The sequence below is a fragment of the Pipistrellus kuhlii genome, unplaced genomic scaffold (assembly GCF_014108245.1).
Source record: "Pipistrellus kuhlii isolate mPipKuh1 unplaced genomic scaffold, mPipKuh1.p scaffold_m20_p_2, whole genome shotgun sequence".
Taxonomy (NCBI): domain Eukaryota; kingdom Metazoa; phylum Chordata; class Mammalia; order Chiroptera; family Vespertilionidae; genus Pipistrellus; species Pipistrellus kuhlii.
This window is the reverse complement of record NW_023425515.1, coordinates 144589635-144604665: the sequence shown is the minus strand read 5'-3', so window position 1 is coordinate 144604665 and position 15031 is coordinate 144589635. Positions and strand designations below refer to the sequence as shown.

General features: G+C 38.8%; 1 protein-coding gene across 2 annotated transcripts in view; it reads right to left on the bottom strand.

The window, feature by feature from the left end:
* Positions 1 to 7466: 7466 nt before the first annotated feature.
* Positions 7467 to 15031, bottom strand: part of ERICH3 (glutamate rich 3) — a 105304-nt gene continuing 97739 nt past the window's right edge. The window contains exons 14-15 of one of the 2 annotated variants that reach the window (XM_045584465.1): positions 10792 to 13085; positions 7467 to 8030 (exon numbers count right to left, since the gene is read on the bottom strand). In XM_045584465.1, coding sequence (XP_045440421.1) covers positions 10810 to 13085 — 2276 coding nt within the window. In that variant the 3' untranslated portion in view covers positions 7467 to 8030; positions 10792 to 10809. Of the gene's footprint in view, positions 8031 to 8453; positions 9676 to 10791; positions 13086 to 15031 lie in introns of those variants that run through there. The other variant, XM_045584464.1, reaches the window with a different exon arrangement.

The window sequence follows — 15031 nt, the reverse complement described above, 5'->3', positions numbered from 1 at the left end:
GGATGGAGCCAGTTTTTCTGGGTTAAATCCCAGCTGTGATACTTCCAAATTCTATGACTTAAACATGTCACTTGATCCTTTTGTGTCTTAGTTTCATCATCTATAAAATGAGGCTACCTTCCTCATAGCACTGTGAGGCTTAGTAAGAGAGTAAAATAATAAAACAAGTGAAATACGTAGTAAAAGCATAATACCTTAAGCCAGTGGTCAACAAAGTCATTAGTTAACAGAGCCAAATATCAACAGTACAACGATTGAAATTTCTTTTGAGAGCCAGTTTTTTAAAACTTAAACTTCTTCTAACGCCACTTCTTCAAAATAGACTCTCCCAGGAAGACCCACACTCAAAGGGCCAAAGAGCCGCATGTGGCTCGCAAGCCGCAGTTTTCCGACAACAGCCTTAAGATATATTTTGCTAATTTAAATTAGGCTTCTGAAGTCACATTGCCGCCTACCTTTTAAAGTCAGTAGTTATTCAGACTTGAGATCTGTGGTGTAAAATCTCGGCTACATATATCAATAGCATGCACAAATTTTTTTTTAAAGTTCCAATTCCCAACACTCACCCCCAGAGATTTAAAATGTTAATGTGCAACCAAAGTTGAGAGTCAGAGATTTAGATTTGAGTTTGTTAAGCCCGTTTGAATATGCTCAGATAGGTTCGTAATTTGTTGAGTACAACTGGAGAGTTCTGTGCTAAGCAGGGAGCTACCAGGATTATGATTAGTTCAGTGGGAAGAGTTTCTGTTCATTCTCAGAGATTTTCTTTTCTCTAAATGACAGGTCTGTGCGTGTGTGTGTGTGTGTGTGCTCGCATATGCATAAAATAACTTGACTGTGGGATTTCTGCTGTCTCTAACTATAAGCCTCTGCAGTCGCAGTGGGGATTCCAAACAGGCAATGACAAACCTTGGGGATGTCTATAATCCAGACAGCCAAAAATGTTCCACTCACGCTGCATTTGAAATCTGGTAGTTCAGTTTTTCTAAAGCAAGAATTGAATTAGCTGTTTGTGGGGTTTTTTTGTTTTTGTTTTTGTTTTTTAAATCAAGCTTTAGAGAATAAGTTTGATTAGAAATTAGGATTCTATGTCTCTAAAAAGAAAATCTGACTGTGAAGCACCACTGCGAAGAAAAATAAACTCTAAAGATTTTTAGTCTTGCTTTGTCCCTAACCACTGTGTAACCCATTCCTCAGACCCTCTAGAGCTCTTCTCTCTCAGTCTGATATCCAAAAAGGAACTAGTAGAATCTTTGATCTCTAGTGTCCCTATCAACTCTGATATTTTATGGAAACATTTTCTCTTCACTCAACAAATGCATATACTCCCTGCATTCTATTAACATCAATCATAATTAGGCTTAAAAAATTTTAGAGTATCTTACTTCAGTCTGCATTGCAGTTCATTTAGTCACTCACTTACCAGACATTGAGCATGTGCCATGTGTCAGACACTGTTCTTGGCACAGGGAATAATAGGACATGGGCCAGAAGAGACCAAGTCTCTTCTTGTGGAGCTGACATGCTATTGAAGAGCAAGTCAGCCTGTGATACATGAAACGTGATCGACAGCTCCTTTTCCTATTCACAACATCTCACGTTGGCATTTTAACAGATGTACCAGAGAGATGGGGAAGGAGGGATTATAAACCTAGCTAAAATTTAATAATAGCCTTAAAAAGAGAAGATTTTAATAATTCCTTGTGCTAGTTGTTTCCAAATTTTTCTGTTTAAAGCATTATTTTTGAAAACTAAAATTGCTGTGGCATATTGCAGAGGGTGGGGGCAGTGAGAATTCGTTTACATAGCTACAGACTATTATTATTTTTTTCATAGTCTGTAGTCTTCAGGAACTTATGTTTTTATTCATTAATTTCTTTTAAATCTTTATTGTTGAAAATATTACATATGTCCCCATTTTCCCCCATTGACCTCTTCAAGTCTGCCCCCATGTTTTCCCCTTGGCCCCAGACCTTCCCCACCCTATTGTCGTGCTTATGTGCATATAAGTTCTAAGTTTGATCTTTTCCCACTCACCCACCTCCCCAGCCTTCCCTCTGAGGTTCCAAATTCTGTTCCATGCTTATATGTCTCTATATTTATTTTGTTCATCAGTTTATTTTGTTCATTAGATTCCACAGATGAGTGTGATCATGGGATAAGCATCTCTCAGCCTGGCTTATTTTGCTTAGCATAATACTCTCCAGGTCCATCATGCTATAGAACTTATTATTTACTTGAATGCTTGTTAGCACGCGTTGGCAAACTATACTCCTTAAGCCAAATCTGGCATTCCACTACTTTTTTTTTCTTAAATAAAGTTGTATTGGAACACAACCACACTCATCTGTTCAAGTATTGTCTGTGGCTACTTTCACCCTAAAATGGACAAATTAAGTAGTTACAATATGTCCCACAAAACCTAAACTACATACTATATGGTTCTTTTACAGCAAGGCTTTGCTGACCTTGCTCTTTAGCACTGATTTGTTTCTGATTGAATAGAACTGTGGACTGCCCTGCCTGTGTACTCACACACACTCAAGGGGCATGCTTCCTTCCCTAGAATTAGCCAGCTATTGTAGCAGAGCTCTGCCTTCTTCCTTGTAGCAACACCAAGCCGCATGGCCCTCTGATTTACTCCTGAGCCATATCACTTCAATACTGTGTAGCCAACACAAACTACACATTAATCAGAATTTCAGCATCACTTGTGGTAGCTGCCATGCCCTGTAGCTTGAGAAATGCAGCTCTGTGCTCTTCACCATGTCCATTTCAACAGGGCTCTTCAAATATTTCTGCTCACAGTCTGTAGCCTTAAGGAACTTATGTTTTTATTCACTTATTTCTTTTCAATCTTTATTGTTGAAAATATGAAGTACGTCCCCATGTTCCCCCCATTGACCTCTTCTAATCTGCCCCCATGTTTCCCCTTGGCCTCAGACCTTCCCCACCCTATTGTCTGTGCATATGTGCATGTAAGTTCTAAGTATGATCTTTCCCCACTCACCTACCTCCCCTGCCTTCCCTCTAAGGTTCCAAATTCTGTTCCATGTTCTCACTGAGAGAGCTTTGAAAAACTGTCAGTACCCCCTCGTACAATTTTTACCTTTAGTTGACATCTACAAATGTTCATATAAGTTTAGTCATTACAGGTATGATTTCTAGCATGTTATAAAATGGAATGTTTTAAGATAAAAGTTACATCTCTTCCCTAAATGTGCCCAAAGATGTGCCATCACAATTTGATATCACTTTTATCCATATGTTGGATGTGGTTGGGTGCCATCCGGACACCTCCTTCATAGTCAGTACCTTCCTTCTTCAACTGCCCACAGTGAGGTCGGCTGCTGGCTCATGTCCGAGTCTCTCCACAGGAAGTGCTTTGGACGGAAAGGAGCTACCTGGTTAAAGGCTATGCTCCCTTCTGGGGAAGCGGCCAACATAGGTGACTGGTCTATTGTGGGGACACAGAGACCTAGCCCTCTACCTCATTCTGTCATCTGAGCTCCAAAGCTCCCTCAGGATGCACTGCAGCCTCTGGGGTAGCTACACCATAGCCCATCTTTCTCTCAACTCAGTTCCAAGTCCTTCACTTCTGACAGTGTTATTGCCAAGAGAAGTCCCCAACAAACCTGCACACAAACCTCTGTTCAAGACTATTTCCCAGGGAACTTGACATAAGACAGTTGTTTTCAAAAGTACATGACTAAGTTCTTTTTAAAAAATATATTTTATTGATTTTTTACAGAGAGGAAGGGAGAGGGATAGAGAGTTAGAAACATTAATCAGCTGCCTCTTGCACACGCCCTACTGGGGATGTGCCCACAACCAAGGTACATGCCCTTCACAAGAATCACACCTGAGACCCTTAAGTCTGCAGGCCGATGCTTTATCCACTGAGCCAAACCAGCCAGGGCTAAGCTCTTCTTTTGCATTAGGAAAAATCTCACATTGTTTTTTTCCTAATTAAAACTTACATTTTTATTCCAGTTTTTTCACCTATTTGTATCCTATTATATTTTGATGATTGAAAGTCTTTTCTTGATCACCCCTTGTCATACTTTTCTGTAACTATATTATATAAATTAAAATTTAAAATTTAATTTAATTATGAACATAGGGTTTTATGTGTTAAATTCTTCAAGGCTGAGCTATCATTGCACTAATTCTTAACATGCATTTAATTAAAACAACATATTCATGTATTATAGATTTTGATAAAACTCATTAAACAGAAATAATAAAAGTAGAAATGCATCTGTTAAGGTAGAGATTTCTATTTTTAATTAGTTTTTGCATCTGTGTACAAATATAATTTACTGCTAAAAGAGTGTGTTCAACATCAGTTGTATTCCATTTTATTTGTGGAAATGCACTAATACAGTATTTGCATGTCACATAAGTAATAGATGGGCATGGAAGTGATTTCATTGTGTTGTGCTGCAGTACCTTCTTTGAACTCCTTCTGAGTGATTTACCAAAAATCACAGGCTGATAAAATTCCAAATAGTATTTTAATGACTTATAACTGACAATGTAATTAGGTCTGCATGTAGCTTTCTTTTTAAAAATATTTATTTTATTGATTTTTTACAAAGAGGAAGGGAGAGGAATAGAGTTAGAAACATCAATGAGAGAAACATTGATCAGCCACCTCCTGCACATTCCCTACTGGGGATGTGCCCCCAAACAAGGTACATGCTCTTGACCGGAATCAAACCTGGACCCTCTAGTCTGCAGGCTGATGTACTATCCACTGAGCCAAACCAGTTAGGGCATGTTTTCTTGAAAACAAAAAATTGAAAGCCACTTGACTTGCAGAAGATTTGTTAATCAGGCATAAAGTTCATTCCTTTCCTCAATATGGACAGTATTCCAAATTGTTCCTTTGTCTCTTGTGACATTCCAGAGACAACACAGGAAAACTGGAAATGAATGAAGAGTCTGCATCTATTGTAAAGAGACAGAGGGGAACTGGCAAAAGGGAAGACTGTGGGTACCAGCCACTCCTCAGGTCCATTTTATGACAAAAGTGCACATGGAGCTTGAAGATATGCAAAGGAGCCTGGCCAGTGGATTCTCTGAACACCTTCATCTCCTGTCAGAGGCGCATCCACACCAGCTGGAAGGTCTCTGTGGCACATTAGTATCAAGATCCTGAAAAACTGCGAGATACTGCCTGTAACTTTGTCTTCAACAAAACCTTTCATACTAAGTATTGATAGATATTTAATAAAGACCGGACACATTTCACAAAGGAGACAGAGAGCCGGTTCTCAAGTAGATTTTGGTGCCAGCTTCTCTATTCCACATGTTTTCTGTGTACCTTATTTTTCCTCAAACGAATGGAGGTATTGCTTCATTCCAAAATACAGTGAAAATTGCAAAGATTGTTAGACAATCTGAGACTTCCAGAAGGAATTTCAAAAGCAATGTGCATTCTCAAATATCCAGCATTTTATCTTACAGTGTTTTGCTTCCTATTAGTTTGAAGAGCATACTGTTCTTGTCATAGGGCATGTTAGGGGGTGGGGGGTGGGGACGCGGAGAGAAACAGGAAAGAAAACAAAAGGGAGAGTTTAAGAGCGACTTTTAAAGAAGTCTAACTATTTTTATTTCCTGTTCTCTTGTACCTCTTGCTGCTGGCCATGATGACAGGGAACTTCTTTGAAGTGTCACAATCAGGTGCTGTAGAAAACTGGAAGGAAATATTATCTAAGGCACATGTGTCAAACACAAGGCCCGCGGGCCAAATCCGTCCCGCCAGGCCTTGCAATGAGGCCCGCACCGCGCTGTCATCACTGCACTCCGCTGCGTTTCCATCACAATGACAGTTTATGACTGTTCAGTAAACCATTCGGCCCACGATTTAGACTGGATTTTAGATTTTGGCCCCTTCTCTGATTGAATTTGACACCCTTAATCTAAGGTCACAAATGGCCTCTCCTCACTGTCCTTGAAGCTGTTGGAATATTTCATTTACTATATAAATTTTTGTGAAGCTTTCTTTTCTTTTATTAATCATTTTCTAAGAGCAATAACGGTGGCAAAACTACTAATCTTTAGAAATGTTAAGTAATTCAACTATACTTTATTTTTTTAAAATATATTTTATTGATTTTTTTTGCCCCCCTCCCTCCCGCCCACACATCCTCTCCCTCCCCAGAGTTTTGTGTCCATTGGTTGTACTTATATGCATGTATAAAAGTCCTTCGGTTGATCTATTATCTCCCCCAGATCTTCCTTCCCTCCTCGCTGTAATTTGATAGTCTACTTGTTGATATACTGTCTCTATATCTATCTTTTGGTTCATCAGTTTATAATGTTCTTTATCATCCACAAATGAGTGAGGTCATGTGGTGTTTCTCTTTCATTGATTGGCTTATTTCACTCAGCATGATGTTCTCCAATTCCATCCAGGTTGCTGCAAATGAATTTATAATGCAAGAGTGCATAAAGTTACAGGAAAGGCTTAACTAAAGAAATTTAAGTAGCCTAATTTTGTCTGCCTTTACTTTGATTGTCTTATTTTCCTCTTGAATTATTTAAATAATTTACTGTACTCTTTGATTGACAGTGACTGGAAATATAACTCTCTTCTTGATGATATGGGATATATTAATGAGATTTAATCTTTCCCCTTATATAACAACCCACTTTGTCACGTAAAGAAAAGTTCCCTGCCCTAGCTTGGAGGCTCAGTTGGTTGGAGCATCATCCGATGACAAAAAAGCATTGTGGGTTCAATGCCTGGTCAGGGGACATACCTAGGTTTCCAAATCCTGGTGAGAACACATATAGGATGCAACTGATCTATGTTTCTTTTTCACATTGATGTTTTTCTCTCACCTCTCTCTCTCTCTCTCTCTCTCTCTCTCTCTCTCTCTCTCTCTCTCTCTCTCTCTCTCTCTCTCTCTCCTCTCTTTTGTCTCTCAAATAAAAAACTAAAATTAAAACCAGTTCCCCATCACCATGGCCAGCAGCAAGAGGTTTAAGAGAACAGGGAATAAACACAGCTACATTTCTTTAAAGTCATTCTCAGACTCACTCTTCTTTCTTTTCTTTGCTAATTTTCCCCCTTTCTTCTACAAGTAAATAAAAATATGTACAGTACTAGCAGAAGTTCACCTGTAGTATCTTAGTATATTCCTAGAAGTTAGTGTGTGTGTTAAAATAGAGTTGGGGGAAGAAGACCTGAGGTTGACCATGACTTTAAACAAGCCACTTAACTTTATTGAATTTCTACTTATCTGTGAAACACTGACCATAATTTTCCTCTGAATGATTGCATGTGTATGAAAGACATGTATGAATGCAGATAATCAATATAAACACATATACTCAAAAATACAGTCCTATGAAACTAATTTTCTCTGCTCCACTCTTTGGAGTTTAAATTTTGTAAGAAAAAGGCATACAATTTAAAAAATTAAGTCTTATTTATAAAGAATAATTCATAGATCTTATCTGTAAACATATAGTTTATTTATGATTTTAATAATGAAACTAGAAAAAAATCAATTCAATAGAACATACAAATAATTTTATCAACATAGTATTTGCTGAGAAAGAACCCATTTGGTCAAACTATCACAACACTGAATTTCATAGTTAAACCCACATGCAGATTGTAGAATTATGTTCAGAATGTTTCAATGAAATGTATTAAATATAAAAATAATCCAATGCAATTTTCATCTAACACATTGTACCAAACATCTTCTTAAGAGAATTAACAAGTTTATAACTTTCCCATAAAGTGCTATGCATTCAAAGTGCTCTGCAGCATTGAGGTTGAGGTCAAGGAACATATACTGTAGAGTTCCATTGTAATTCAGCTCAGTAATCAATGAAATCAGATATAATGTAGATGAAATTCCCTCAGAGGACAGAGATCTATGATGTGCCATCAGTGACACATCCTCAATAGGGGGGTGGGGCTGAAGGACTTCATATACATGTCATCACAACCATAATAAAAATGAGTTAGAAGTTGAATTTGTCACTTTTATAGTGAGTACTCTTTCCTAGAGAAAGAAAAATAGAAAGCGACAGAAAAAGTGATAGACATAAACAAAGAAAAAGTTCACAATATTTCTACAATCCATTTTTTGACTGACACAAAATCCTCAATTCAATCAATTGTCCACGACAGCATATTTCCGACATTAGAGCACATCAGAATTACCTAAAAGGCTTATTGAAACCACCCATTGCTAGACCCCACCCACCGAGTTTCTAATTTAATAGGAATAACATGAGGACAGGAATTAGTATTTGGGATAGTTCCAAATGATGCTGATACCTTGATCACATTTTGAGAATCACTGTAGGCAGCCAGCATGGATTATAAAATGATTTAGGGCAGCAGCTCTCAATTCTGACTACATAGTTGAATCAACCAGATTAAAACAAAACAAAACAAAACAAACAAACAAAACACACACACACAAAATAAAAATAAAAAATAAAAAAACCTGATGCCTACACCTATCTAAAGCTAATTAAATCTGAATCTTTGGGGTGGAAGCAGGGGTGGAATCATTCATGCATTCAGGAAAATGTCTCATGAAAGTCTAATTTGTAATCCAGCTGGAAAATCACTGTTTTAGGAAATTTTCTTTTACCTCAGGTGGAGAAGAAAAGATAGCCAGACATATGTGCCCTTTGGGGTATCAGTATATGAACAAAGACATATTCAAGGAAATAAAAATCTTCAGTGGGCATACTGATACACAGCTATTGCTGATAATATCAGGGAGTAATTCAGAGAATGACTGTGACTGTTGATTTACAATGCACTCCAAGGTTAGTTCACACGTTTGAAATAACAGAATTTGGGAAGGTAAGCAGCACTCTAATTTAATTCAACTTTTTTTTCTAATAAATGACATCAACAGTTGAGAGTCTAGAATGTTGGTATATGTGTTGATGTGCAAGGTTTACCTGCTATAATTATTGTTATTCATTTTACTCAGCTCAATTATTTACTATTATGATTAAAATTTGAGTAACCCCACAAAGAAGGCCCCCAAGGACAAAATCTCACAAGCATTTACCAGTTTACCTTAAGAAGCAAAACTATAGAAACACACACAAAAAACAAAGGGCATTCTGAAATAATATTTCCAGTTTATATCACCCTTCTGGCATAAATAGAAGGAATGAATATTTGTAAGTGATTATACATGGCATGGGATCATTTTACAGGTTCGGGGCAATCTTTAGTATTGAGTATACATAGGAGGATCTTTAGAACTCATTTTCACAGATGGAGTCATAAAAGCCCCAAGCCACAGTTTTTAAATAAAACTCAGGTATGAAACTGAGAGTAATATTTGATCATAAATAAAAAGGAATTACACAAACCCTAGATGTCAGAATTGGGCCTTTCAGATGATCTTTGGTAAAAGTCAGGCATTAGAATACTATGAATTTGACTTGCATATAGACGCCTCAGTTATGTTGAATGTGTGACTTCCTCAGAGTCCTTTATTAGAAATCACTGCCCATAAGAAGGGTGCTTACTGTGCTTCTGATCAGAATGACAGACTAGAAACCAGCTAAGATAAACACAGTCAGTTTACTTAATAAAGATAAAATCAAAAATAAAGATGCTTAGGTGGATCTTTCTCCATTCTTGAAGTCTTCCAGAAGACATCTTTAAAATGTCTTAAAAAAAAAACAACACAAACAATAAAAGAGATAGTAGAACTATGAATATAATCACTCAGGATAGTAGAAACTGGATACTACAGATAAGGAGGCATCAAGGAAATAGCAGGCAAACAAGGAAATGTTAAAAATAATTTTGGTCTTTTGTTACCGTCTTTACTATTTTACATATATTTTATATACAATATATATATATTTCATATTTTAGTATTTTAATTTCTCTTATATATCTATGGCTCTTAATATTATTTTCTTTTATATATGTATGGCTCTTAATAATAATATATACATACCGTATTTTTCGGACCATAAGACGCACTTTTTTCCCCCCAGAAGTGGGGGGAAAAAGTCCCTGCGTCTTATGGTCCAAATATAGCCTACACATATACTTTAAAAAAAAAGTGTTTTTACTTGCCCGGCTCTGTGTGGTCTCTGTGTGCTTGCCCGGCTCTAAAATGGTTCTAAATGCTGCTGTTTACTTTACAGGGTTGATTACATGTGTTTATGACTGTGATGTTGGGTTTTAATGCACATAAAATATTTTAGGACACTATTTGTTTCAGAATCTTTTTTTCTTCATTTCCCTTCTCTAAAAACTGGTGCGTCTTATGGTCCGGTGCATCTTATGGTCCAGAAAAAATACGGTGTATATATATATTAAATTTCATAAAGCTGCAGAAATTAAGGAATAGAGCCCATTTAAGGGCAAATAATCAGAGCCATTCCTTTCAACATTAAAAGGGGAATGAATTCTGTAGCAGTTTGCTTTCTTTCCTTCTGTGGTATATCCCTGGGGCACCTTCACCTCTGTATTGTACCTTTGGGGCCCCTTAAGGGAGATAAGAATCTCACTGTTTCAGAGAGCTATGCTTGCAAAGGCAAAGGGTGTGATTTAGAGTTTGAAGGGGAATAGAGTGGGTCCCTGTGGGTGCTTTGGCGCCTCCTCCATCTTACCCAGCCCAGTCCTGATAGGCTGGGTGCTAAGCAGCACAGAACTGAAACCTGTGTGATGTGTGTATACAAGGACTGATAAGGGGTGAGCCAGCCGAAAAGAGAGGGGACCCAAGGTGGGGTATCTGCTTAATCTTGCAAACAGATCAGGTCTAAACTCACCATCTGCCATGCAGTCTCTTAGGCCTCCTTGCTATTCAGGGAAACATCTGTGTTTTCACTTTCTCTTTGCACTGTGTGCTCTTGTTTCTCTTGGATTTCCAGGCAATTGGCTTTTCCAGGGAGTATTTCCACATCCTGTAGTAGACTCTCTCTACTCAGCTCTGACTCTGTCTGTTGGGATAATCCCAGTCTGACATCTTCAGCCTTGCCTGACTCCTGTCCCCCACCATGGCTCCCCATCTCTGCTTCCCCTCCTTTTTGTTCTGGCCCTAGCTTAGGGGTCTTCTCTTCCAGGTCTGAAGATTCTCCTAGAGCCCCCACCTCAGCCTCTGATGCCCCAATCACTGTCACCTCCTCCACTGTTGGCACCAGCGCTATTTCCTCTCCTGCTACCTTCTCTACAGATGCTATTTTTTCTAGTAACTCATCCACTTTGTGCCAAGTTTTCTCATCAGCAACATCTGAAAAGGGGGAGGCTGTATTTGCTTCTGTTTTTCCCTCAGCTATCTTCAAATCTGCCAACACCTCTCTCTTCTCGTCTACCATTCCTATCACCACTCCTTCCTGGAGATCTCCTTTAGCCACAATCATTCTTTTTTGTAAGCTTTCAACCCCCTCTTTGTGCCCATTCTTCATCGCTCCTGTCCCCAGAGAGCCCCCTTGATCCACCTCTTCCTCTGGGTTTTCATCCATCACTTCCTCACTTAACTTTTCTGCCATCATGGACTCGCCTTCAAAAATATCTTCTTGGGTCATCGCTGTGGCCCCTACACCTTGTTGCCCTTGTAAAGACCCTTCCTTTTCCCTTCTTTCCAGTCCTGCAAGACTATCTTGATCTTCGGCTGTTTGCTCCTGGGCATATCCTGCTGGGTCACTTTCAGGAGCTCCTAACACACCCTCTCCTTCAGGGCCTGGCCCCTCTTCCTGATCTGAGGGAGCCACCTTCTCACCGTTCTCCCTGCAGAGCAGCTCTGCTCTGCCTTTATGCCCTGTGTCTCCAGCTTCTATTATTCTTTCTCCTCCTCCCTCTTTCATCCCACATACTGTATTTTCCAGTGACTTTTCAAATTCAGGTGCTGCTTCAAGCATGGCCCTCTCTCTTGGTGAATCATCCCCTTGCGGGCCTGTGTCTCCAGTCCATTCAGGTCCCTCCACAGGTGCTGCATTCTCAACATCACACTCTGTTTCATCTGGGGGTCCCGGTGTCTCTTCCTTCATAATTTCCCCCTCTTCCCCTTTAAACTTTTGCTCTTCTGCTAAAATATCTTCATCCTGAAGAGCATTTGCCCTTGTAACCTCTTCTGTCTCAGATTCAGTTTCACCCAGAGGTGTTGGCCTCTCAGCTTTCCTCCTCTGTCTTGCTGCATCTAATACCTCTGGTAATCTTTCTTTCCTATCATCTTTCCTATTAGATTCTACCTCAGTCTCAACATCCTTCCTTTTCTCAGCTTTCTCACAAAGTTCTTCGAGGCTTTCCTCAGAAATCCTCAACCTGGTTGTTTCGGTCTTCTCACAAGTGGAGGGGCTCAAAGGTGTTTCGGTTCTCACAACTGTCTTCCTCACTTTGACTGGTTCCTCACCCCCATATACTGCCTCTTTTGAACCATCCTCTCTCTCACATGCAGAGTCATCCTCAGGTGCCATGCCCCCTAGGTCTATGAATGCTTCCTCTTCACTGTCCTCCATGCCTGGCTTTTCAGAGCCTGCCTCACTCACAGACACCCCTCTCTCAGCTTCTCCCTTCTCTGGTGTCAGAGCCAGAAGGGCTGATACCTCCTGAACACATTCTGAGATCTGAGCTGCAGCCTTATTGACAAACACTACCTTCTCTGAACTCTGCTCCTCTTCAGAAGCTGTCTTCTCTGTCTCCAGCAATGTCTGCATCAAGGCCTGCTGTTCAGGAACCTCTTCTTCATTCAGACTTCCAGAGGCTCTTGCTGCTTCTTTTCCCATTTGGTTTAACCCCTCTTCATCCAGCTCTCTAGCCCCTTCTGCCTCTGCCCCACTTTCTTTGCCCTGACGTGTCTCCCTTTCCCCAGTAGACAGTGCTACTAGAGCTGGCTGCTCTGCTGTTGGCTTCCACTCCCCCAAGGGAACCTCATTAATCCCTGTTTTACTCCCCAGTGTTACACCCCCCTTTTCTTCTAGTGTGTCAGCATCCCTGTGATGGGGAACCTCATCTTCTTCCATTGCTGCTTCTTTCTCCAGTGTGTACATTTCTGATGCAACTGGCTTGGATTCCCCGTTTGAGGTGAGGGTTGTGCTTTCTTCCACCATTAAAATCCTGTTCGGTACTATAAAATAAGGTTAGAAAACAAGGTGGCTTTAATCAAAGTTCACAGAGAGGAGATATTATATGTAATATTATGTACTATAAGAGGTATTATATATAATATCAATGGGCCATTGATATTATATATAAAGCATTTCTCTATTCTATGATGATATCAACTATAACATGCATCAAAATGGCTTTTCATGATGAAAAGAAATGCTACCAAATTTAATGGATATATTGATATGAAAGAAAAATTGAGCATCAGAAATGTTGAATACAAACAAAAACTCCATGTCTTAGAATAATAAAATCTCTCTCTCTTTCATACACACACACACACATACTTACCCATCCTACTTTCATTTGAAATATTAGGAACTGCAAAAATTATGCAATAAAAAAGTCTTCAAAGGGATTTCTTATTATTTAACAAGAACATATATTTCTGTTGTAATGATCTACTCAAAATAAAGGCATGTCATGCCACTCATCCAAAGCATTTTAATTTTCACACCATAAAACAATACTTTGAAAAGTAAGAGCTTGCTTCTAAATTGGTTAATAGTTTTTATCAATTTAAATTTTTTCACTTATAGATGACACTGTACTAGATGTTATAAAATAATTATACTAAGGTGTCAACCTCCAAATTATGTCTATCTATAAAAAGGCAAATGTGTCTTCCTCATTTATTTATTTGCTTGATTTTTTGAGTAGCCATTTTATCTCCAACAGTCTACCAGAAACCTAAAGCCCTGATCTTATTCACATTTTCTGTAGTCTGATACCCCACCCAAGACAGTCTTATCACTCCATTTCCTCTCCTAATACAATGGATGTCCTTGCCGAGACCGGTTTAGGTTTAGCTCAATGGATAGAGCGTCGGCTTGGGGACTGAAGGGACCCGGGTTCGATTCCGGTCAAGGGCATGTACCTTGGTTGCGGGCATATCCCCAGTAGGGGGTGTGCAAGAGGCAAACTGATCGATGACTCTCTCTCATCGATGTTTCTAACTCTCTATCTCTCTCCCTTCCTCTCTGTACAAAATCAATAAAATAAAAAAATAAAAACCACAATGGATGTCCTTTCTTGCATTCCCTCTGTCTCTTGTCAGCTATTACTAGAAACCAATTTGAAGAAAGGTAATACTAACTGACATTGCATTTTCCTTAAAAATGCATTTAGAAGGTATTTTTTCATGTCTTCTTTCAAAGTAATAATACAGAAATTTCAGGCCTATCACCAGAGTTAGTGTTGACTTTTATAGACTATCTTCAGCATCTCATAGTGGTTATTTACAAAATTGTACATAGAAGGTCCCAGAGGAAACTGTTGGACCAAATGTTCACTCAAGAGAACATGCAGTCAATTCACCTAAAATAATATTGTCCACTTTATTTCATTACAGACTATTTTCTGATTTAAAACAGTGAGAAACTACAAAGCATGCCAAGTTTCTTTAACAATATATCTGTTGTTATTCAAATTCCTAAATGAAATATATTAAAATTCAGTTATGAATGACATTTAAATAAAGTCCTCTATTTTGCTAAACTGCCCTCTAAAATTATGGATTATTTAAAGAACATTCAAGAAAACAGGGGAATAAAATTGCCTACCCACCAAGAAATAATATATTATAGTATGCCTACATTTAAAAAGAGGAAGTACTAATGGCATCCAGCTGACCTATTACATGAGCACACACTGTTGGGGAGTCAGACATGACATCCCCAAAGCAAGGGAGGAGTAATTGAAGCCCTTCTAAGAAATATCAGTACAAAAATTTGACATTTTTTTAGTGGTTACCTCACAGGCTTTTGAAAGAATGACTATAAGAGAGCAAGCAATATTCACAAAGAGGGGGAATTTGGTTTAGTGGAATGAGTACATACTTGGGAGTCAGACAGACCTGGGTGAGAATGCCCCCCCTCTCCCACCACTGACTAGTTGTATGAAGTT